Here is a 22,579-nt window from a genome sequence, read left to right as displayed (position 1 = left end):
AAAGCAAGGAGTATTTAAATAAAAAAAAAAAACTAAAGAATTTTTTTAAAAAGTGACAAACTTTGAAGGACCCCAAACTGGCTATCTGCTCTAGAATTTTTTAATTGCTAATTTGTATTTACCCTTTTTATTTTTCCATTATTTATTTTCACATTGCTACAAAAATCTTGTGAAAGCAAACATAATCCCCGCTCTCTCCCTAAATGAGAGAGAAACCTCAAGAAAAATAAAGTGAGTGGAAAAAAATTGACTTAAATTTGTGTTCAGATACCATCAGCTTTATCTCTGGGGTGGATCACATCATCATAGGTCCATCACAGAAATTACTTGAATATTTTTCCCTATAGTTGTTATGGTTTACTATATTTCCCTCCATTCTATTCCTCCCCATTTCCATTTATTCTATTCTCTCTCTCCTTTTACTTATCCCTCCTCAAAAGTGTATTATATCTAACTATCCTCTTCTGTGAACTTCCCTTTCTTCTATCATCTATAATCCCCTCCTTCCCTCCTTTGTCCCCTTTCTCCCATCCCTTTCTTCTCCTTTTTCTTTAGGGTAAGATAGATTTCTATACCCAATTGAGTATGTATGTTAATTTCTCTCTGAGCCATTTCTGATGAGAATGAAAGTTCATTTATTTCCCCTTGCCTTCCCCTCTTCCATTCCATTGCAAAAGCTTTTTCTTGACTCTTTTATGTGAAATATCTTTCTCCATTCTACCTCTCCTTTCCCTTTCTCCCAGTACATTCCTTTTTCACCCATTGATTCCCCCTTTATAATATATTATACCTTTATATTCAGCTCCCTCCTGTGCCTTGTCTATATATGCTCATTCTAATTGCTCTAATAAATGAGAAGTTTCACATGAATCATCAGTACCATCTCACTATGCAGGAAATACATGCAATTCAACATCATTAAATCCCTCATAATTTGCCCTTCCCATTCACCTTCTCTATGCTTCACCTAAATCCTGTATTTGAAAGTCAAACTTTCTGTTCAACTCTGGTTGTTTCAACAGGAAAGTTTGAAAGTGCCCTATTTCATTGAATATCCATCTTTTCCCCTGAAGGAGGATGTTTGTTGGGTGGTTGATTCTTGGTTGTAATTCAAGTTCTTTTGCTTTCCAGAGTATCATATTCTAAACCTTATGAACCCTTAATGGAGACACTGCTAAATCCTGTGCAATCCTTTGTAGCGTCATAATATTTGAATTTTCTTTTTGGTTTCTTTTAATATTTTCTCTTTGACTTGGGAGTTCTCAAATTTGACTATGATATTCCTTGGAGTTTTTTTTTAAGGGGAATCTCTTTCAGGAGATGATTGATGGATTCCCTTAATTTCTAATTTACCCTCTGCTTCTAGGATATCAGGGAAATTTTGTTGGATTATGTCTTGAAAAATGAAGTCTAAGCACTTTTCCTGAGCATGACTTTCAGGTAGCCCAATAATTTTAAAATTATCCCTTCTGGATCTGTTTTTCCAGTTTTTTCCATTGACTTATTTCACATTTTCTTCTAGTTTTGCATTCTTTTGGTTTTGTTTTATTGTTTCTTGATTTCTCACAAAGTCATCAGCTTCCCTTAGCCCCATTCTTCATTTGAAGGAGTTATTGTCTTCAGAGAGTTTTCTTCTCTTCTTTCTCATCTGGCCGATTCTGATATTTGAGGCTTTCTTTTCCTCATTGATCTTAGGGACGGCTTTTCCCATTTGAACTAAACTGGTTTTTAACATATCATTTTCTTTGGTAATTTCTGAACTCTTTCACCAAGCTGCTGACTTGGTTTTCATGATTTACCTGTATTGTTCTCATTTCTCTTCCCAATATTTCCTCTACTTCCTTACTTGCTTTTCAGAGTCTTCTTTGAGCTCTTCCATAGCCTGAAACCAATTTTTTATTTTTTCTTGGAGGTTTTGGATAAAGAAGCTTTGACTTGGTCATCTTCTGAATGTATATTTTGATCTTCCATAGAACCAAACTAATTCATTGCTTTTTCATTTCCCCTACCTATGACCTTATTTTAACATACTTTCAAAGCTCTGACTGCTCTCCTGGCCTGTGCTCTGGTCTGTAGATGACCACAAGCACTCCCCTTTATCCTGGAGCTGTAAGGTTCTCCCTGCTCTGCTGTAGTAATATAGGGGCCCCAGACCTGGATCTGAATATGGGCAAAGCAGCAGAGTCCTGACCTAAGGAAAGCAGAGAGACTTCTGCAGTCTCTGCCCATCTCTTGCTTAGCACTCTGGAAGCAGCTGATGGACAGCTCTGTAGGTTCCCTGGTGAGGCTGCCCTGAGGCCTGGGCTCCCTGGGGCAGAGTTTTCCTGCTGACCTTCCAAGTTGTCCTTGGTAATCCCTGGGCTGGGAGGTCTGGGAACCATTCTGCTACAGACTCAGGTGTCCCCAGGGACCAAGGGGCCCGCAGGCTGTTCCTGTAAGGCCAGAGTTGGTTTGCTCCATCAGGGGTCAGGATATAGCCAGGATGTGCTGCAACTCTTTCCAACCCCAATCCCAGTGGAATAGACTTTTCTGGTGGATCTCCCAAGTTGTCTTGGGTTGGATAATGTTTCACTCAGTCTTTCTGTAGGTTTTGCCATTCTAGAATTTGGTGAATGTCATAATTTTATTTAGAGTTTTCTAGGGAAGAGCTTCTAGGAATTCCTGGATCCACATAGCCATCTTAGTTCCACTTTTCTGTACCAGACTTTTAAAATATCTCAATGTATTTGGTGACAGAGTAAGGGAGAGTGAATGATCAGTCAGGAAGTCCATGAGATATATGCAAAATATATGTGTCCATGTAAGATGCAGATATCCACATGGGAGGTCTAGATGTAAAGATAGGTGGTTCAATAAGAAACTCTAATAGTTATCTCTGGAATCTTGACTTCTCAAGAGACCACAGTCTTTTTTTTTTCTCTGAGAGAAGAAATATTGTTCAATACACACACACATATACATATGCTTACACATATATAGCTCCCCTCCCCCTTATTAGTCTAGGAGTACCCACGCTTAGAACAAAAAAATTGCTAGCTTTTCTTGGAGAGGTTATCTTATACATGACATTTTGAATCTATTCTGATAAATAGCATTTACATAAAAGACTTTCACAAATAGTAAATGTGAGTAAGCTGATTAATCCAAGGAAATAGTAAACAGAAACCAAGGAAGTTATACAGGTGAGAATATAGCAGAAATTATGCAGAGTGAATTAGTTCTCCAATTGGGAGAGAAATATTTTCAACTCAAAGCAAGAGAGAAAGCCCTAGTCTCACCCAAGAGAAAGAGTGTTTAATGGCAAATTGAAAATTAGGAACAACATGAGGAGTTAGCTTCCCTTAGATATTTGCTGATTCCAAAGTCTGTCTTTCTATAAGTCTGGAGTTGGTCCTCAAGAGTACTATCTGTGTACTCTCAAAGATGGCATGAAAGATATCTTTCCTCTCCATAACTCTTATACCAAATTTGCCCTGATGAAAGGCACAGAGTACTATATAAGCATTCTCTACATGAACTAGGAAGGTCTCTTACAAAATGTTCTAGTCTTGGTTGGAAACCCAGACTACATGCTTCTAAATGTCAAACATTTTTGTAGCCCCTTACAAAAATCAGCTGAGGGTTAAACTTGAAAACTACAGCATCAATACAAGTATTAGTGATTTAAAATCACAAAGGTAATTTTTTTAATCATCTTAGGTAGTCAACATATGATATTAGTGAAAGCAAAATAAAACATATACTCATTAACAACATATTCAATTGAAATGGAAATATGCAATGTTCACCTGGCAAGGTACTGCACATAGAATTATATCAACTGGTAAAAATATTTATAGTAAGTGGTGACTTGAAGGAAAAGAAAGGGAAAAAAATTTTTTAATTAAAAAAAAGAAGGAAGAGAAAGGATATAAGATGAATACACTATTTCTCAGAACTGAAGTCTTTTGGGTAACTGTTTGAATTTAAAATTAGCAAACAGCCCAAATAGTCAACCTCTACTTTGCATTTGTTTCTAGATTTAATTCAAGGTGCTGATGCTACTAAACTCTTTTGTGAGGAAACAACCGAAGTCTCTTTTGAATGTTTGTTGACTTTCTGGGTATAGCATTCAAAGATTCTACAATGGAAGATGGAGATAGGAAGATGATCATGGCATCAACCTACCAGGCCACTGGTTGCAGCTAGGATAGGAAATAGTGTAATTCAAATTGGCTTGTTAGCATATTTTCCCAGATACACAACTTGGGTTTTTTGACATCAACAATAGTGTAGTTTGGCAGATTATGCCCAATAATTACTAAACACAGCTTTTCTCCTTGAAAATAAGAGTGAATATTCATTGAACACTGGCTTTAAAAAAAATCAATGAATTGTTTTGGAGAAATTTTAACTCAAAGGCAAATATGTTAATCTACCAAATAATTACTTTTGTATGAGGGAATTTGTTCTAATAAGTCTGAAAGCATGATCACACAGTGAAAACATGCTCACAAAAAAGAGAAAGAGATGGGATTATGACTTTCTAAATTCCCATTGAATTATTTCTGAATTTGGGGAAATGTTCAAATCCTGGAAAGAAGTACTCAAAGGAAGTACCCAAAAAGAAAGTGAATTATTGAAAAAAAAATCTCTTTGGTCATTAGTTCAACAGAGAAACCTATTATAGATCTATCAGGAAACTCTGAAATTGCTCTATTCCATCTCCTGCCTTCTCAGCTTCAGGAAATTCTGGAACACTAGGGCTAGTTAGCAACCAAGATGGTTCTCTAAGCTGTCTTAGATCCTAACCACACCCCTGCAGAGTTCAAGTATTCCTACTATGTAGTGAAGGATTGTCTATCTGTCGAACTGTACTTCTGTCATCAGTACAGCTACATTGAGGGCAAGGGGCAATGTAATACCTTCAAGTCTATGAAATCTCTGTTAGGGTTTATCGTAATGGTCCTGCTCACTCTGAGTGCCTAGGAACCAGCATTGACTGGGGGAGGGGGCTGATAATGTCTTCTGTTCAGTCTCTTAGACTTTGTCTCCCATACATATATGGATGATTTAAGTGAAATTTTTGTGTGATACCACAATTCAGGAATTGGATTACTTGTATGGAATCTTAATTGCATAAAAATCCAAGTTTTACTACAATTAACCTATGTGACCCTAGGTAAATTTCTTAACTTCTCTGCTTCAGTTTCCTTATTTGTACTAGAAAATATCTAAGATCTCTTCTAGGTCTAAATCTAATGATCCCTTATTCTAAAGTTCTCTGTGTTGGAGGATCACAGTGCTAAGGAATGTTCTGAATATGGGTCCTGGGTCTCATTGACCCTAGTTGAATTTGGGCTAATAGGTTCATAGATTTAAAATTAAAAGAGATCCTAGAGAATCATGAGTGCCAATCCATCCTCATTTTACAGATAAGAGAATTTAGTTAAGTGACTTGTGAAAGGTCAGATAAGTAGTAACTTGGCAGAATTAAAACCCAGGACCCTTCTTTCCACTGTACCCCAATGCTTGAACTATGCCTTTTTTGACCAGGGGTTCTACTGGATGCTTCTGTGTTCAGTAGAATTTTCATACTGCTTCCTTGTGTTTTTCAAAATTCCTCTAAAGTTCTTCTTGTAAAGTACTTGGAAGCCCAGATCTTGGAGTAAGAGGTAATTCTCTTTTATCATTGCTTGTATTCTTCCAATAAGATGTCAGGACCAGTTATGTCATCTAATCCTTTAGTTCATAGGATATAAATAAATCTTTATTTAGAACTTCAAGATATCTTAGAAGCCATCAATTATTTTACAGATGAGGAAACTGAGCCATGGAGAGGCTAAACACTAGCCCCATGACTAGGTTAACTTTTGAGGCTGGATTTGAACAAAGATCTTTCTGTCTCAAGGTCCAATCCTCTCTATCTGCTGTGCCACCTAGCTACCTTTTATTCAACAAATATATATTATGGGGTGACCCTATTATCTCTGGATATGTTATGCACATTCCAGAATGGTTTCTTTGGTTTGGTTTTTATTGTTGTTTTCTATTGGAACTTAATTTAAAATTCTGAAAGATAGCAAGATTGCATGTAATTCCTGTTTTAAGTTATTTTCTTTGCCAATACTATAATTTCCTTGGGCTGTTTAAAAAAACAAAACAAAAACAAAAACAAAAAAAAACCCAACTTCTCATTTGTTTTCTCATTACTCCCTAGAGTAGTGAAAACATGAAGGCAAATTACCTGGCCATGTCAAAGGTCTTATCCCAAAGAAATTCCTACACTATCCAAGTTTCCTGTTTGAAGCTTCCTTTCCAAAGGTATTTTTAGGTTTGGAGCATACCAAATGTTTCACTTCTCCATAACATTTTTCTTTAAATTGGAGTCTATGACTAGATCTAGGAAAGAATTTTTGTCCCCATGTGCTAGAGTCACTTTAATTGCCATATTAACATTTTAGAGCACACATCTAGAGACTTTTTGAGTAAAAGGTGCTCTTTAAAAATAGATGGAATTCATAAATAGGAGAAATGAAGGTAACTAAATGCCACTTTTCCCCTTTAGTAGACATATTTTATTCCTGTGTAGTCTGCATACACCAATTATAGTTTGTTTCTCCCTCTAGAATAATGAGCAAATAGAACAACTTTTCATGAAAATAGACTGTGCAGCAACTGGTGGAATTCAATGGGTAAGTCTGTGCTTTGTGAGACAAGTTTCAATTTGTATGGAGCTCCAAATGGGATTTTTAGCTTTGCTTTTCTTCCCCCTTTATGGAGCATACAGATTTGTGAAGGACTAACAGTGACTCTTTCTTGCCTATCCATACCAATTTATCTGGAAGCAAATCCCAGGTCTCTTACTGCTTGAGTGATTCTGGGCAAATCACATTACTTATGATAACTGTGCCTCAGTTATCATTATCTGCAAAATAAGGGAGTTCTGTTATATGACCTCTAATGTCCCTTTCAGGTCTAAATCTATGAGCCTATTATGAAAGTTATTTAAAGTTTAAAACCTTTTTAGTGTTATAATATAATGGGGGGAAAGCACACACATGTAGACACCATCAATTTGCTAAAATAGATCATTCATATAGAATCTGTTTATAGGAGACTGGAGGACTGGAGCATTCATGGTCATTAGGTGTTGGGCTACCAAATGGTTGAAAGTTGTCTTTTTCCATTGACTGAGTAGCTAGAACTATCATCTCTAAAGGAGTTTGACTCAAAACCTGTTCTGGGCTTTTGCTCCCGATTCCTATTAACTAGGAGATTTATATCTTGGGAGAGGATTTTGACTGTCCCCACACCAATTGTCAATCCTGAATGTAAATAACAGTGTGAATGGGATGGTAGGCTGATTTGATTCCTTTTAAGAGCATTACCACAGACACATGTCTTTTATATCACTAGTTTGGGATTTAATTCAATTCAAAATATTTTTTATCTTTAAAAAAAGGCACTTAGGGGTGGCTAGGTGGTATAGTGGATAAAGCACGGGCCTTGGAGTCAGGAGTACCTGGGTTCAAATCCAGTCTCAGACACTTAATTACCTAGCTGTGTGGCCTTGGGCAAGCCACTTAACCCCATTTGCCTTGCAAAAAAAAAAAACAACTAAAAAAAAAGAAAAAAAGAAAAAGAAAAAAGGCACTTAAGGGAAAATGAGGTCCAAGAAAATTTAACCACTTCCCTAGATCAGAAGTGGGATTTGAATCCAGACTCTCTAACTCCAGTTCTAGTGTTCTTAACATTGTACCATGATTCTCTATAGAACAGTCATTCTTCTGTGTATCTCTTTCAATTCTTTCTGCCATGATATATTTTTCTCCTTTCTGATAGACTTTGAAGAAGTAGCTGAGGTGACTAGTCCATTCTCCTGACTGGTAAACAATGAAATAGGCAGGAAGCCAGGTCCTATGTTTGTGTTGGCATATGGTATGGTTAGATAGAATGCCAGATCTGGAGTCAGGAAAATTCGTCTATGTTAAGTTCAAATCTGACCATTTGTTTACTAGCTGTATGATTCTGGGTATGTCATATAACCCTGTTTGCCTCAGTTTCCCCAGTATTTTTGCAAGAAAACCCCAAAGGGGATCACAAAGTCATATAGGACTAAAATGACTGAACAGAAACAACATGGAAGGGTTATTAAGGCTATAATTGAGGAATAGAGAAATATAATTTTGAGCAAGGAAGAAAGAGAATGATTAGAGTGTTATGATTTTGTTGAGGTTGAATGTGTAAATAATGAATATAATTGGCAGTACATTTCCACAGGCTAGCATTCTATCCATGATGACTTTTCCAGGTGCAGATGCTCCAAGTTTTAGCTCACTCATAACATGAAATTTGATTTAGAGAAACCTGGGAAAAGGGAGAGTAAAGGTAGATCAAGGAGATCCACACCCCAAGTTGGAGTGTTTGGGGCACCCTGGGCCTTAGTGCTGATCCTCCTCAAAATTCTCATCCTTAGGATAGTGAAAACTAGGTATCTAGACATTGTTGATTGAGATATTGGGGAGGTAAAGACAAAAATGAAACAGTCCCCGCCTTCAAAGAACTTGTAGTCTATCATATCTAGATGGCATGGTTCTGGGACCCCTGTAGTTTCTTGATGAAAAAGGATGGATGAGCGTTTGGTACTCAAGTAATTCCAGAGTCAGAATGTGAGAGTATAGGTAGATAAGTGGATCTGGGTCACTTTTATCTAATATCTTAATATCTTCCTAAGAGTTTGGGTTTCCTTTAAAGAAAATGGAGAAATATAGGGGTGGTTGTGGAGTGACAGACAAGTTGAGAATAACTAGAGGCCAGTCTTAAAGAGATACCTCATTTTTAACCCAACAATGTTGGCAGTAATGCTAATAAAATAATGAAAGTAATATAATGGCAAGGAAAGGCCTTAAGGCGATGTCTAATCAAAGACTCAGTGATGCAGAGAATCTTTGGAAGCCAGAAAGATGGCTGATTGGTAATTTCTTTCTTTTTTTTAGGATGACTTCTGTACCTACCTACAGTTAGAGTATTCTGAACAAGCTCACTCATTGGCCCGACAGAAAGAGGTTTACTTTACCATGCCTGCCTTGTCACAGGGGCTATCTCACAGTGGGCCTGTCCTTCGCATTTTATCTCTTCCTGATGATACCTTAATCATGATGGGAGAAGATGGAGTCATTTCTTTCTGGTCGCCACAGCTGACACTGAAAAGAAGAAAGCTGGTTTTTGTATGTGATTTTCCTTTGATAGGAATGCTGAGTATGACAGTTTGATTTTATTTGCAATTTTAAACTGCTTTTTAAGTAGCATGATTACATGAATAGTGTCCTTGAATATAATATGTTCCTATAGGAATGTTCCAGGCTAGAGAATGCCAACTAAAGGATGAGCTCAATGCATGGTAGAAAATAATACTTTGTTTCGCTTCTAAAATCAGATTGAGTGATACATTACACATGATGAGAGTGTGTAATTTATCATATGTCTTCAGAATAGACAAATGGAAAGAATCCTCATTTTTTTCTCTTCTTAATGGTCATTTCAAGCATAGCTAGCTATTTACCAGAGTTTCTCTTCAGGGAATTTATCACTGAATCATAGAGATTGTGGCTGAAAAGATCTTAGAAGTTCATTTGGACTATTCTGCCTTCAAACACTATAGTACTTAAACTGTCTTAGAATCTGTTCTTTCTCTAAAATTCTCCTTAACAGCTATTTCTCCCCAAAGTCCCTGAACAACCTAGTCCATTAAGGTAGTGGTGTTCACAGTCAGCACGTTCTTCTTCAAATATAATATTAAATTCCTCTTGTTATACCTGAAGTCCCTATCTTTTTGTTTCGACCTTATTAGAGAGAGAAAATCTATGTCAGGTCAGTCTCCTCCAAGTATCTAAGAATTTAATACATATAAAGTAATATAACTCTCCTCTCTCTCTCTCTCTCTCTCTCTCTCTCTCTCTCTCTCTCTCTCTCTCTCTCTCTCTCTCTCTCTGTCCCCCCCACACACACAAATATATGCACAATCCACATTTGTATAATATTCATATATGTGTCTGTATATCTAGATATTGGATAGATAGTATAAGTAGACAATGAGTAGGGTCCAGAATTAAACAAGAAGATTAGGGTAGGTGGGATTACCTTTGGGAAATTGCAAAGCTCTCTTAATAATCCTAAACTTCATACAGAAACAAAATTTCATTTTTTTTATTTAAGGCAATGGGGATGGGGCAGCTAGGTGGCACAGAGGATACAGCACCAGCCCTGGAGTCAGACATACCTGAGTTCAAATCCGACCTCAGACAATAATTACCTAGCTGTGTGGCTTTGGGTAAGCCACTTAACCCCATCTGCCTTGTAAAAACCAAAAAAAAAAAAGACAATTAAGTGACTTGCTCAAGGTCACATGGCCAGGCAATTAATAACTGTCTGAGGCAGGATTTGAACTCAAAAATTCCATCTTTTTAATAACAATATATATTACTGGTGCTATTATATAGTTTCGAGTCTTGGAACACTAGAGTCATCAAAATGACTATCACAAAAAAGAGCAGTGGAATATAATGACTAAGTATAAAACATGCCCTGGATTTCCTCCCCAACTCAGTGCTCAGAGGTTTACAAGTTAGGTCCCCAGAAAGGAAATTACTCTCACAGGTTCCAGGGCAATTTGTAGGTTCAGACCTTCTCCTACCCTCTCCCTATGAAGTCACCATAAAAGTCTTCAAAGAAGATCCAGAGTAGAAAGTTCCATTAGGGAAGTATAGGATTGAAAAAGATAGATTGATCCAGTGGTGAGAAGTAACTAATTAGTCTATGATCAGTTTACTAATGAGTGTCCCTAAAATGACCCTAAATTGAGTCAGACCTTTACCACATTGGGTGGACCTCCAAAAATTTTTGGGAGACAGTGACAAGAATTGCAGGTGTGGAGGAGGTACAATCTGTATCAGAATGTCCCCTTTGATGAGATCACAGATCCAGCTGAGTATTGCCTATTGACCATCAGAATATTTAATAACCCACTTTATCTTTAAGGAGACCAATTCAATGAGTAGCCTGGGATGTTGGATGTGTTTTTAGAAATAAGAATGTCTGCAGCAATGTCTGAAACTGTCCTGTCCTTTAAAATAAATATATTGGGGATATAATTAAGCTCTTTGATGTTTTAGGACAAAGTCATTAACCGGAAATCTAAGTGGGTGACGGATTTCATTAGCATGCCACAGTATAACAAACTGATCATTGGGACTGGGTAAGTGCCAGAACTCTTGAAGAGAGAAGGTCATAGATATGATGATATGAATATATATGTGTATAGCATGAGAATGTATATGCACATATATTCCACATAATATACTGGACTCCTCTAATGATAAAATTATAAGTTCAGGAAATGTATGTCCTAAGTTCAGGGTATGAATGCATATATGTATGTACCTATATGTCTGTCTGTCTGTCTACCATTTATCACCGGTGAACCTTGAACAAATAGCATAAATTTTCCAGACCTCTGTTCCTCAGCTGTAAAGTATAGGGACTTAATTGTCATTTAAAATTTCTTCCAGCTCTAACTTTATGCTGCTATGGGATAGACGTGACTCAGATATTTATTATTAGATCTTGTTAGCTGGGTTCAGGCACTGAGGAATTGCTTGGAAATTTGTAGGGAAACTAACACTAAAATAAGAGTCTAGAAGCAAGGGTTCTCTTCCTGACTCTTCCCTTTACTGCACGTCTACAGACAATTCATTCCCAACTCACCTCTGTCTGCTTCAGTTCCTCATCAGTAAAATGGGAATATTAATAATGGCACCTCCCTCTCTGGATAGTTTGTGAGGATCAAATGAGATAATATTTGTAAAGTTCTTAGGACAATGTCCAGCACGTAGTAGAGTTTTTAAAAATAAGTACTTATTCCCTTCCTTTCCTACCCTAGACCTCAATTTCTTTATTTTAATAAGAAGGAGGCAAATTCAGTGACTTCTATGATCCTTTCTAGCTTTGATGGCCTATGCCTCAATGACTCTAAACTAATTTCAATGATGCTGCTATCTCTCAAAACATTTTCAGAATATTTCTTTGGTATCACCTTCCAAACCAATGCAAGGCCCACACGAGAAAATCAGCTTCATTTATCTTCCACTGATATCTAAGTTTTTTTTTTTAACTCCAAATGTTATCATTTCTTTATTCAAAAAACTTGCCTCCAAATGACATTTGGTTGATCTAAAAAATTAAATGCATTTCCAATGAGAAGATTTCAGGGTATGTGCTTTAGACACTGAAGGCAATACCAAAAGGTGAGTTTCCAGTATCTTTTGAACATCTCTGGAATAAAAGAACAGATGCCCAATATGATCCCTTTGAAGAGGATAGAACTCATTTAAATGTCTAATTCTTGGTATGTGGTATGTATGTGTGTATGTGTGTGTGTGTGTGAGGGGGGGGAGAGAGAGAGAGAGAGAGAGAGAGAGAGAGAGAGAGAGAGAGAGAGAGAGAGAGAGAGAGAGGAGAAGGAGAAGGAGAAGAAGAAGGAGAAGGAAAAGGGAGAAGGATAAGGAGAAAGGAAAGGGAGAAGGAAGAGGGAGAAGGAGAAGGAGAAGAAGGAGGAGAATGAGAAAGAAGATGGAAGGAGAAGGAAAAGAGAGAGAGAGAGAGAGAGAGAGAGAGAGAGAGAAGGAGGGAGGGAAGAAAGGAAAAATGAGAGAGGAGAGAGAGAGAGGGAGAGGGAGAAGGAGGGAGGGAAAGAAGAGAGGATGGGGAGAGAGAAAAAATGAGAGAAAATGAACAGAGGAAGGAAAAGAGAAAAAGAGACAAGAGGGAAGAGGAGGGAGGGGGAAGGGGAGGGATGGAGGAAAGGAGAGAGAGAGAGAGAGAGAGAGAGAGAGAGAGAGAGAGAGAGAGAGAGAGAGAGAGAGAGAGAAATATATGTCTCCATGTGTGGAGAGAACTGTTCTTTCTTTTCACAAAGAAGTACAGTGATTGAAATAGAAGCTTTAATGGAAATGGCTGACCCATTGAGCTGACAAGACAGAGGGAGAAAAAAAAAGAAAAGAATCAGGAGACCTGTATCCATGCAACCAGGCTTTCGTGCTACAGATGAAGCATAGCACTGTCTGGAAATGAAATCTGAAAGGGCATTTAACACCAAGGGCAAAGGAAGCCAATGAGTTTTGCACTTGAGAGAGTGAAGCATCAATCTTAATGAGTAGATCTCTGTTCCTCATATTCTTCTTTGGCACAGAGGCTTTTACATCAGCAAAACCTGTTGCCATGGCAGGCATCATTTTCAGATACAGAATAACCAGAGGGACTTGTAGTTGGGGGTGAGGGGGAGGGAGGGCTGCTTCCCAGGTTTAGATGTATCAATGTGGTGTAATGAAAATAGCAACTAGAAGACCAAGATCTCAACTGACTCAGACATGTATATATAACCTTAATCTGCTTAGCCTCAGTATTACTTATCTGTAATATGAGCTTAATACTTCCCTCCTGAAGTTAAATGAGATTTATATATATATATATATATACATATATATAATATATTCACACATACATACATACATATATGTATATACAAGTGACTATGTGGATATGTATGTGCATATATGATATTCATGTATAATATATATTCATATATATTATATGTGAAGGTGCTGTAAAGTGCTATTTAAATGTCCAATGTTATTACTCTGGATATGGAAGACTTTAATTCCTGGCAGTTAACATCCTTCATCATTACTGTCATTACCAAACTCCATTGCATGGGTACCTATCTCAAGCATCAAATTAATTCAAATAAATTTCTAAAAAAAAAATCCAATTGAAATGGATTAGCCAGTATGTCTTTGGAACAAGGATAGTAGTGTGTCTAGGAAGCAAGGGTTAGAGTAAAGCAGGTCAGGGTGGTTAAGGGATGTAGGGACTACTTGAAGAGCACATCTGAGGTCTACTAAGAGAATGTGGAGTGGAGAGACAGTTTCCTATCATTGCTTTTGTGGAAGATGTGTGATCCTGCTCCTACAAATGTACAATTATTTTTTGACAATATTTTGAGGCAGGATGAAAAGTATATTGTTTACTTTTTTATCTGCTTAATTTTGGAACAGAGATCGTGAAATCCAGCTGTATGAACTTTCCAATCTGGAGCCTTATTGTCAGATTGGCAACTTGGATAGCATACCTCTAAAGCTGGACTACTGGTAAGTGATGAAGCATCTGTGGTCAGGTGAGATTTGTTTGCCCATTTTCTGTTCTCTTCCTTCTTTCTCCATTTTTTTTTTAGATTTTTCAAGGCAATGGGGTTAAGTTGCTTGCCCAAGGCCACACAGCTAGGTAATTATTAAGTGTCCGAGGTCAGATTTGAACTGAGGTACTCCTGACTCCAAGGCCAGTGCTCTATCCACTGTGCTACCTAGCCACCCCTCTCGCTTCTTTCTTGGTATGAATGCTGATTTTACAGTCAGTAAGTATTAGGGATGTGGAATAGTGTATTTCTATGAAGCTTTTGTGTTACCCAGGATAAGATTAAGCTATAAAATCATTAAGAACCATAACCTGTAGTAAGGTGGAAGGTAAACACTCACTAAATTCTTTTTGCTTGTTTGCCTAAGATTTTTGTTGTTATTTTGGATTTTGTTATTATTTTTGAGATTGGGTGTCTTTACATTCTCAGGATGACCACTTATGGACCCATCCCACTACTGATGAACATGGAGGCCTGACCTATTCTCTTTCTGATCTGTGCTGATTTGCCCCCTCCTTAGGCAGCCTGGTGGTCCCTGCTTCTAGAGGCTGGCAATAGTGGTGTGGTAGCACTTGGTGTGCTCCCTGATCAGCATTAGCCCTACTAAACCTCAGAAGTTCTGAGCCCAAGTGAGCCAACCATCTTCAACCTACCCCAGAAGCAAAGATTACCAGCATCTACCATCATACCAGACTACTCTAATTACTTACTGTGTAATGTTGGGCAAGTCAAGTCTTTGAGCCTTAGTTTTCCCATCTAAGGGTAATGCCTGCTTTCCCTTTTTCATAAGCTTGATTTGAAGAATTTGACCCTTTTACTCTCCTTCTGTCTTTGCCCTCTATATAAACATCCATACATAATGTATGTATATATATATATATATATAATACATATCTGTACATACATATCCCCATATAGTAAATGTGTGAAAGGCATTATGACATAGTGGATAAAGAGCTGGTCTTGAAATAGATGGAGTTTTCTTAAATGGAAATTCTCTCTACCAGCAATATATTGTATGTCTAATCATTATTGTAAATTCAAGTTTAGGCACAAACATACATATTTAGATTAATGAACTATGTTGCTAGTGTCATTATTGTTATTGTTGTTGGTATTTAGCCCAATACCCATATTTACAGATGAGGAGACTGAGACCCAGAAAGTCAAAATGATTTGCTAAAAATCACTCAGTCAATTATCAAAATAATTTATTAAACATTTATTGGACTTATAAACATGAAGACAGATTTAAACCCTGCCTAATACACTTACTGGCAATGTGATATAGATCTACATAGAAAGTACTTAATAAATATTGCTTGATTGAGTCACTGAGGGAGGGAGATGAAGGTTGAAAACAAAGATTTGAAGATATTGCTAAAGTTGAAAATGAAACCAATGGAAGCTGATGAAGTCACCAAAAAAGAAAGTTGAGAGAGAAGAGAAGAGAACCCAGGACAGAATACTGGATTACATACATGAATAGGGGATGGGTCCTTGATGAATGTCTTGCAAAGGAGACTGAGAAAGAGTCAGTAATAATATAAATTAATCTTTAAAAATTGTCATATGTCATTGTCATGCATATGACAGTTTTTTCTGGAGAGTTAATTATTAAATACCATAACAGTACAATATTATGGAAATTGAGGGACTAGAGAGCTTCCATAAGGAGGAGGTATTCAATAATGGATCCATTATAGAGAGCCCAGGAAGAGTGTGAATTGAGAAAACATCATTGGATTTAGCAGTAAAGCTCACTGGGGACTAAGGAAGGAAGAATTTCAGTAGAGTGGTGGGCACAACAGTCAATTCAAAGGGTTGAGAAATAGGAAGAAGGTGGAAACAGGAAGAAAATGAATAGAGTTTTTCAGAAGTTTTGCTCTGAGAGGGAAGAAGATATAGGATAATAACTTAAAGAAATGATGGGTCAAGAAAAAGTTTCTGTTTTGTTTTCTTTTTAAAGACTAGAGGTGGGGGAAAATTAAATGTGTTGGGGGCAGCTAGGTGGCACAGTGGATAGAACATCGGCCCTGGAGTCAGGAGTACCTGAGTTCAAATCTGAACTCAGACACTTAATAATTACCTAGCTGTGTGGCCTTGGGCACTTAACCCCATTGCCTTGCAAAAACATTAAAAAAAATAAAAAACTGAATGTGTTGTAGGTAACAAGGGGGTAGCCATCAAATAAAGCAAAACTGAAAATCTGGGAGAAAGATGATATGATCGAAGGGACAAAATGCCAGAAAAGACATGGAGCTGGGAGATCAGGGATTCAAATTGAATAGTTGGGCAAGAAGACAGGTCAACCCTACTTCTAGGACTAGAACAATAGAAGGGAACATGGGGGATTAATACTGAGATGACTTAAAGTGTACAAGTGGGGAAAAGAGAGGACTATCAATGTGCTAATTGAATATTTTTTCAGAGAAGTATGAAATCAGGTCTTCTGCAGCCAGAAGCATCCAGGTGAAGAAGTAGATGGTGGACTGGACTTGAGGTCAGAAAGACCTAAGTTCAAGTCTGGTCTTAGACCTTTACTAGCTATTTTAGCCTAGGAAGTCACTCTGTCTGATTCAGCTGTAATATAGTAATAATGAGAGCATTATCTCTCAGTTGTTGGGAGGAAGAAATGAGAGGATAGTTTCTTTCATTTATCATTTAGCTAAATTGAAGCATTTAACATGAGGTCTGGTTCATTGTAGATATTCTCTTCCCTTCCCTCCTTCCCTTCCTTCCTTTCCTCCCTCTCTCTCTGTCCTTTCTTCCCTCCCTTCATTCCTCCCTCCCTCCTTCCTGCTGAAAAATGAGTAATTTAATAAATGATCTAAGAAGAAAAAAGAAAATTTGGAACAGATGCCATTGCAAAGAGAATCAGGCAAGAGTAAAAGGACTAGCATACAGTATGATGAAATACCTAAGATAAATGGATAATTGGGTTTCGTAACTTCCCCCATTAATTTCATCGGGTGAATAACAGGAGTATTTCAGGAAGTTGGAATTTTGAAAGGGATAAAAAAGTAGGACTTAGGGACAAAAAATTATAGGAAAGAGGTGGTTAATTGCTTAACTAAAGGGTCAGTATTTTGAAGGAAGAAAAATGAAGCAATTGGGAAAAACAGAGGGAGGTGGAATAACTGGAGAATAGCTGATATTGGAGATTAGATTTAGTAGAGATGATGTAGGGGCAGCTAGGTTAGAACACCAAACCTAGAGTCAAGAAGACCTGAGTTCAAATCCAGTCTTAGATATTTACTAGATGTGTAAACCTGTACAAGTCACTTAACCTGGTTTGCCCCAGTTTCACTTGTAAAATGAGAAGAAAATGGAAAACCCATCCAGTATCTTTGCCAAGAAAACCCAAATGGGATCACAGAAGGTTGGACACAACTGAACAACAAAAATGCAAATATTTTCAGGAGCTAGAACGAAATTCTTCATTTTTCTATTTCATAAACCTTGTGACTAGTTCTAGAAATGAAAATTGTCATTTAAAAATATTTTTAAATATATTAAGTATAAAATATATTTGAAATAAGCTGGAAATTTTTCCTTTGATTATACAAAAGTTTAAACAAAGTTTTATTGATGTCTATTTTTTTAAAGACCACAGTCATCCTGATATGCTCACCTTCTGATAGAATCTTTCCTTGTAACAAAGCAATGCAGTACCTGCATCTGAAAAGTAGGCAACATTCTGCATCTATAGGTCTCTCTTCCATTCACTTTTTACTGAGGAAGGTAAGTATGCTTGATCATCTTTACTTTGGGGTCAAGATTGATTACTGCATTTGAAAAAAAAAAAGTAATGCCTTATTCATATTTAAAAAACAAACAAATATACCTGCTGCTCTCCCTCTCCTAACCCTTCTTTGTAATAAATAAATATAGTCAAGCAATACCAACACATAAATTGGGCATATGTAATAATGCATACCCTATTTGACATTACCTCTATAAGTGAAACTAAGGTCTTTTTCAACATTAGTCTTTGGAAGTAAGAGTTGGTCACCACTCTGATCAGAGTATTGGGGTCTTTGAATGTTCTTCCCAAATTTCTCTGAATCTTTCATATCTATTTTCTCATGAAGCCTTACTATTCTATTACATTTACTTACAATTATACTTGTTCCCCCATCTTCTCCTTCCTCTTCCTTTCTTTTTTCCATTTCCTCCAAAGATAGAAGTTCACTTGTCAGTTGCAACTTTTCTATAAAACATAGTTCTCATTCATCTCTTTCTCTTCCCTTAAGTTATATTTGAAAAATATGGGGGAGGTGGATGAATTGGAGGAAAATTGTTTGGAAAGCAAACATCTGGAGACCCTTTTGAATCCTTTGAAGCATATGAATGAGGCAAAATAAATTTTGATTTTTTCTTTTTTTGATAACAATGCTAAGAGACAGGGTAATTGGTTACCCTGACTTTTTTCTATCCTCATCTTTGTTGGATTTTTTTTTTTGTTTTTGATCTCTTAGCTCTCCCTTGAGAAATAGGGAACTCTTTTGGAATGGAGCAGGTACTTATAGCCACTCAATCAAAATGGTCAAATGGGAAAATATGACCTTTCCTCAAAACTAACACGGACAGTTGGGATGAAAATCTGACCAAGTAATAACAGGATTTATTATTGAGTTGTGGGGAGATTTATTGCCTTTTTCCTAAGTCATCTCTGGCTTTCCTGAAAATAAAGCCCCATAACCCACCCATTATTGCTTTCAGGACACAATCTTTTGGTAAGTGAAGAAAAAAAAAAAAAGAATCTTTCTTACCTCCTTAATAGGGGAATGTTGGCATGGAGAGGCAAAAGATAAGGATCAGAAACCCATGAAAGAGGAGAGTGATTCAGCCCCACTACTTACCAGGCTCTAGTGATATGTGAATATGACTTCCAGGAATTCCTGATGCCTAAAATCATATTGGATTAGTTCAGTTCCCACACTTCACAATGTAAAACCCTGAGTGGGGGCAGGGCTAAAGGAAGGCTTCCAAAACTGGTTGGTATTCTGACATCTTCTGCAATGGTGGAGAATCTGAACTCTGCCTACATATATCCTGGGATACCCTCAGAGTGTCTGAGCTATTATATGGAAATTTGACTTGAGGATATAAAAGACTTCCTTTCTGAGATTTTGGACTCACATTCTTCAGGAACTCTTGGCCATCTGTCAAGTATGCTATGATTTGAAGAGTAAAGGCATCTGTGAAATGAAAGAGTTAGACTAGGTGATCCCCCAAATTGACGTATCTTTAAATTCTAATAACCTAGATTAGCCTGTCAGGGTCTAAGACTCTACAGGCTGACTTGGTGATTCTGTGGATTATAAGATTAATTTAGAATATGACAACTTTCAGGGGTAGCTGGAATTCTTGTGGTTTTCCTAATCACTCTAGTCCATCCTACTCCACCTCATCAATTCCCAGCCCAAATCTCTTAATTGAGTTCCTGCCACAGCCCTCACTGATCCTTCAAGTTCAAGGCTGATGCCCTGAAACTTGGATTTCTGTGGTCTGATATAAGGGAACGAGTTACAGCTGGAGAATGGTGGTTGTGGAGGGTCTTTGGAACTAGTCTTTTTTTTTGTTTGAAGTTAAAACTATTTTCCCCTTTCTTTCATGTTCTTCTCTGAGACTTCTTATTGGATTAAAGCCAACAGATACCTGATTAGAAACAAAGTTATGTCATATTTCTTCAAATTTTCAAAGATAGATAATGCATGGGGAAAGTGAAGGTGAATCACAAAATAGAAAAACTATCAAACTTTTTAATCTTATGCAAAGGTTAATTGACAGGGCTCCTAACAAATTTATTATGAGACCAGACTGGGACATATTCTTTATTATTTTTTGTTTTTTGAGATTTATATTTCTCATTTCATTTCCATTCATTTCTCCACCTCTTTCTCCTCATACCCAGACATAGTGCTTACAACATCCTTTTAGACTCACTCCAATATTGATAATAATATACAGGGAGAATTAGGTTCCGATAGATAATGAAAATAACTTTGAGGGTGGTGGTAAGGGATGGTTGGATAGTAAAGCAAGCTGATTGTATGTACTTGTGGAGAATTTGGAAATTCTACATACATTTATGCTATCATTTTTACTATATTATTTCAGATACAATGCAACTTCAGTGGATTCAAGTTATCATCTCTAGGCTGATGCTTCTCAGGTTACTTATTATTCAGCCTTCTCTAACTGCTTATTGAACATCTTGAATTGGGTATCCTGTAAATATCTCTAACTCAACATGTCCAAAACTAAACTCATTATCTTTTCCCCAAACCCTTTCCTCTTCCTAACTTCCCTATTGTTGTCAAGAGTTCCACCATACTCTCAGTCCCCCAAGTTCACAACCTAGATGACATGCCCTATTCTTTGTTCTGTCAAAGTCCTTATATCCAATCTGTTATCAAGTTGTGCATATTTTACCTAGAATAATATCTCTTGCTTATTCCTTCTTCTCTGACTACCAACCCTCATCATCTCATGCTTAGACTATCACAATAACCTGCTTGTGGGTCTCAAGTTTCTCTCCATTACAGTCCATCCTTCTAATCAACTGTCAAAGAGATCTTCCTAAAGAACAGATTTTACCATCTCAACCCTTCTCCACCAACTTCAATGGTTCCCTATGCCCTCCTGAATCAAATAAAAAATCCTCTATTTGTCATTCAAATCTATTCATAACCTACCCAACTCCACCCTTCCTTTCTAGTCTTCTTACACCTTCCCACATATACTCTGTAATAAGTGACACTGGCCTTCATGCTGTTCCTTGAACATTTCCTGACCCAGTGCATTTTCATTGACTGTCCCTATGCCTCCTGCTGTAACCATACACTCATACTGGACCTTCTATAAGAAGCTACTCCGAACCCCCCTTGCTGTAGTGCCTTCTGTCCATTACTTATTTTCCAGTTATCCTGTCCCTGTTGGAATATGATCTCCTTGAAAGCAGTGTCTTTTAATTTTCTCTGTATCCCCAATACTTACCACAATACTCTGCACTTACACAGCTACTAATGTTTTTTGACTAGTTGATTGAATGGTTTTTCCCTATCCAAACCACTCTTGAGTGTGTTGTAGCATTTACACTTTTAGAATGAAAATAATATCAAAGGGAGAAAGGGATTTGAAGGTGAAAGATACAATAGTATGTGCCATTCATTCTTTTCTCAGCTATATTACCCATTTGCTCCATAATCTGGAGTACAATTGTAGGAGAGGAATACAATTATTTCCATTCTACCTCACAGATTGCTTGGAGAAAGAATTTCTTGAATTCTAAAGCATTTTATTTTTATAAAGTACCAGTAAATGACTAAGTAGTGATTAGCCTTGTGAATTAGAGGAATTCCTGATTTATTATTTGTAAGGGAAATATATATATATATATATATATATATGTATATACTGAATCTTATTTTTTGCAATGACATATATTATGATTTCAGAGAGGTGTTCTGAAGGGAAAAAATTGACCTTCAGCATTAAAGTCACAATTCATGATATTAATATCCATTTCTAGGATCATTCTACTATTTAAAATGCCCTACCTTTTATTAAATTCTTTCACATGATCCCTAAAAGAAATTACCAAATGAATGTTTAGTTCCTGATGATCAGAAAGACCAATTATTAAAGCATGGGCTCAGAAGTGGTAATTCCTTGCAAATTGTAGGAAGTACCAGGATGTTGATGGCTTTTTTTACTCAACCTCATTCAGCAAAATAGCACTTAATTATTTTCCATGTGCTATGTAAGTACTTTACAATTATCATCTCATTTGATCCTCACAACAACCTTGGGAGATAGGTGTTGTTATTATTATTACTCCCATTTTACTAATGAGAGATGAGGAAAGTGAGACAGAGATTAAGTGACTTGCCTAGGCTAACACAGTTAGCAAAGATCTGAAGTCAGATTTGGAGTTAACTTCAAGTCCAATGCTGTTTTTACTGTGCCAACCTATTGCCCCAGAGCGTTGATCTTTATATGTATTTTAATTTATCTACACATTACTAAAATAGTCCTGTAAAAGTAAATATAATCCCCTCCCCCCCACCACAAAAATAAAAAGTCTCACGAGAAATAAAGTGAAAGAGAGAGGAAAAAAAAGTGTGCTTCAGTCTGTGTTCAGATGCATCAGCTCTGTCTCTGGGGGTGGATTGCATTCTTTATCATAAGTCCATCAGAGAAGTTACTTCCATATTTTCCCACAGTTACTGTTGCAGATTGTAATTCCCTCCATCCATTCCTCCCCACTCCCGTTTATTCCAATTTCCCTCTCTTTTCACTCTATCCCTTTTTAAAAGTGTGCTATGGGGCAGCCCAGTG

General features: G+C 37.0%; 1 protein-coding gene across 1 annotated transcript in view; it reads left to right on the top strand.

The window, feature by feature from the left end:
* Positions 1-11,240, top strand: part of LOC141506435 (cilia- and flagella-associated protein 337-like) — a 48,155-nt gene extending 36,915 nt beyond the window's left edge. The window contains exons 5-7 of the mRNA XM_074213237.1: positions 6,609-6,674; positions 8,979-9,209; positions 11,154-11,240. Coding sequence (XP_074069338.1) covers positions 6,609-6,674; positions 8,979-9,209; positions 11,154-11,240 — 384 coding nt within the window. The remainder of the gene's footprint in view (positions 1-6,608; positions 6,675-8,978; positions 9,210-11,153) is intronic.
* Positions 11,241-22,579: the final 11,339 nt, after the last annotated feature.

The sequence above is a fragment of the Macrotis lagotis genome, chromosome 1 (assembly GCF_037893015.1).
Source record: "Macrotis lagotis isolate mMagLag1 chromosome 1, bilby.v1.9.chrom.fasta, whole genome shotgun sequence".
Classification (NCBI taxonomy): domain Eukaryota; kingdom Metazoa; phylum Chordata; class Mammalia; order Peramelemorphia; family Peramelidae; genus Macrotis; species Macrotis lagotis.
The sequence above is the reverse complement of the archived record's forward strand: the minus strand, read 5'-3'. Positions and strand labels throughout refer to the sequence as shown.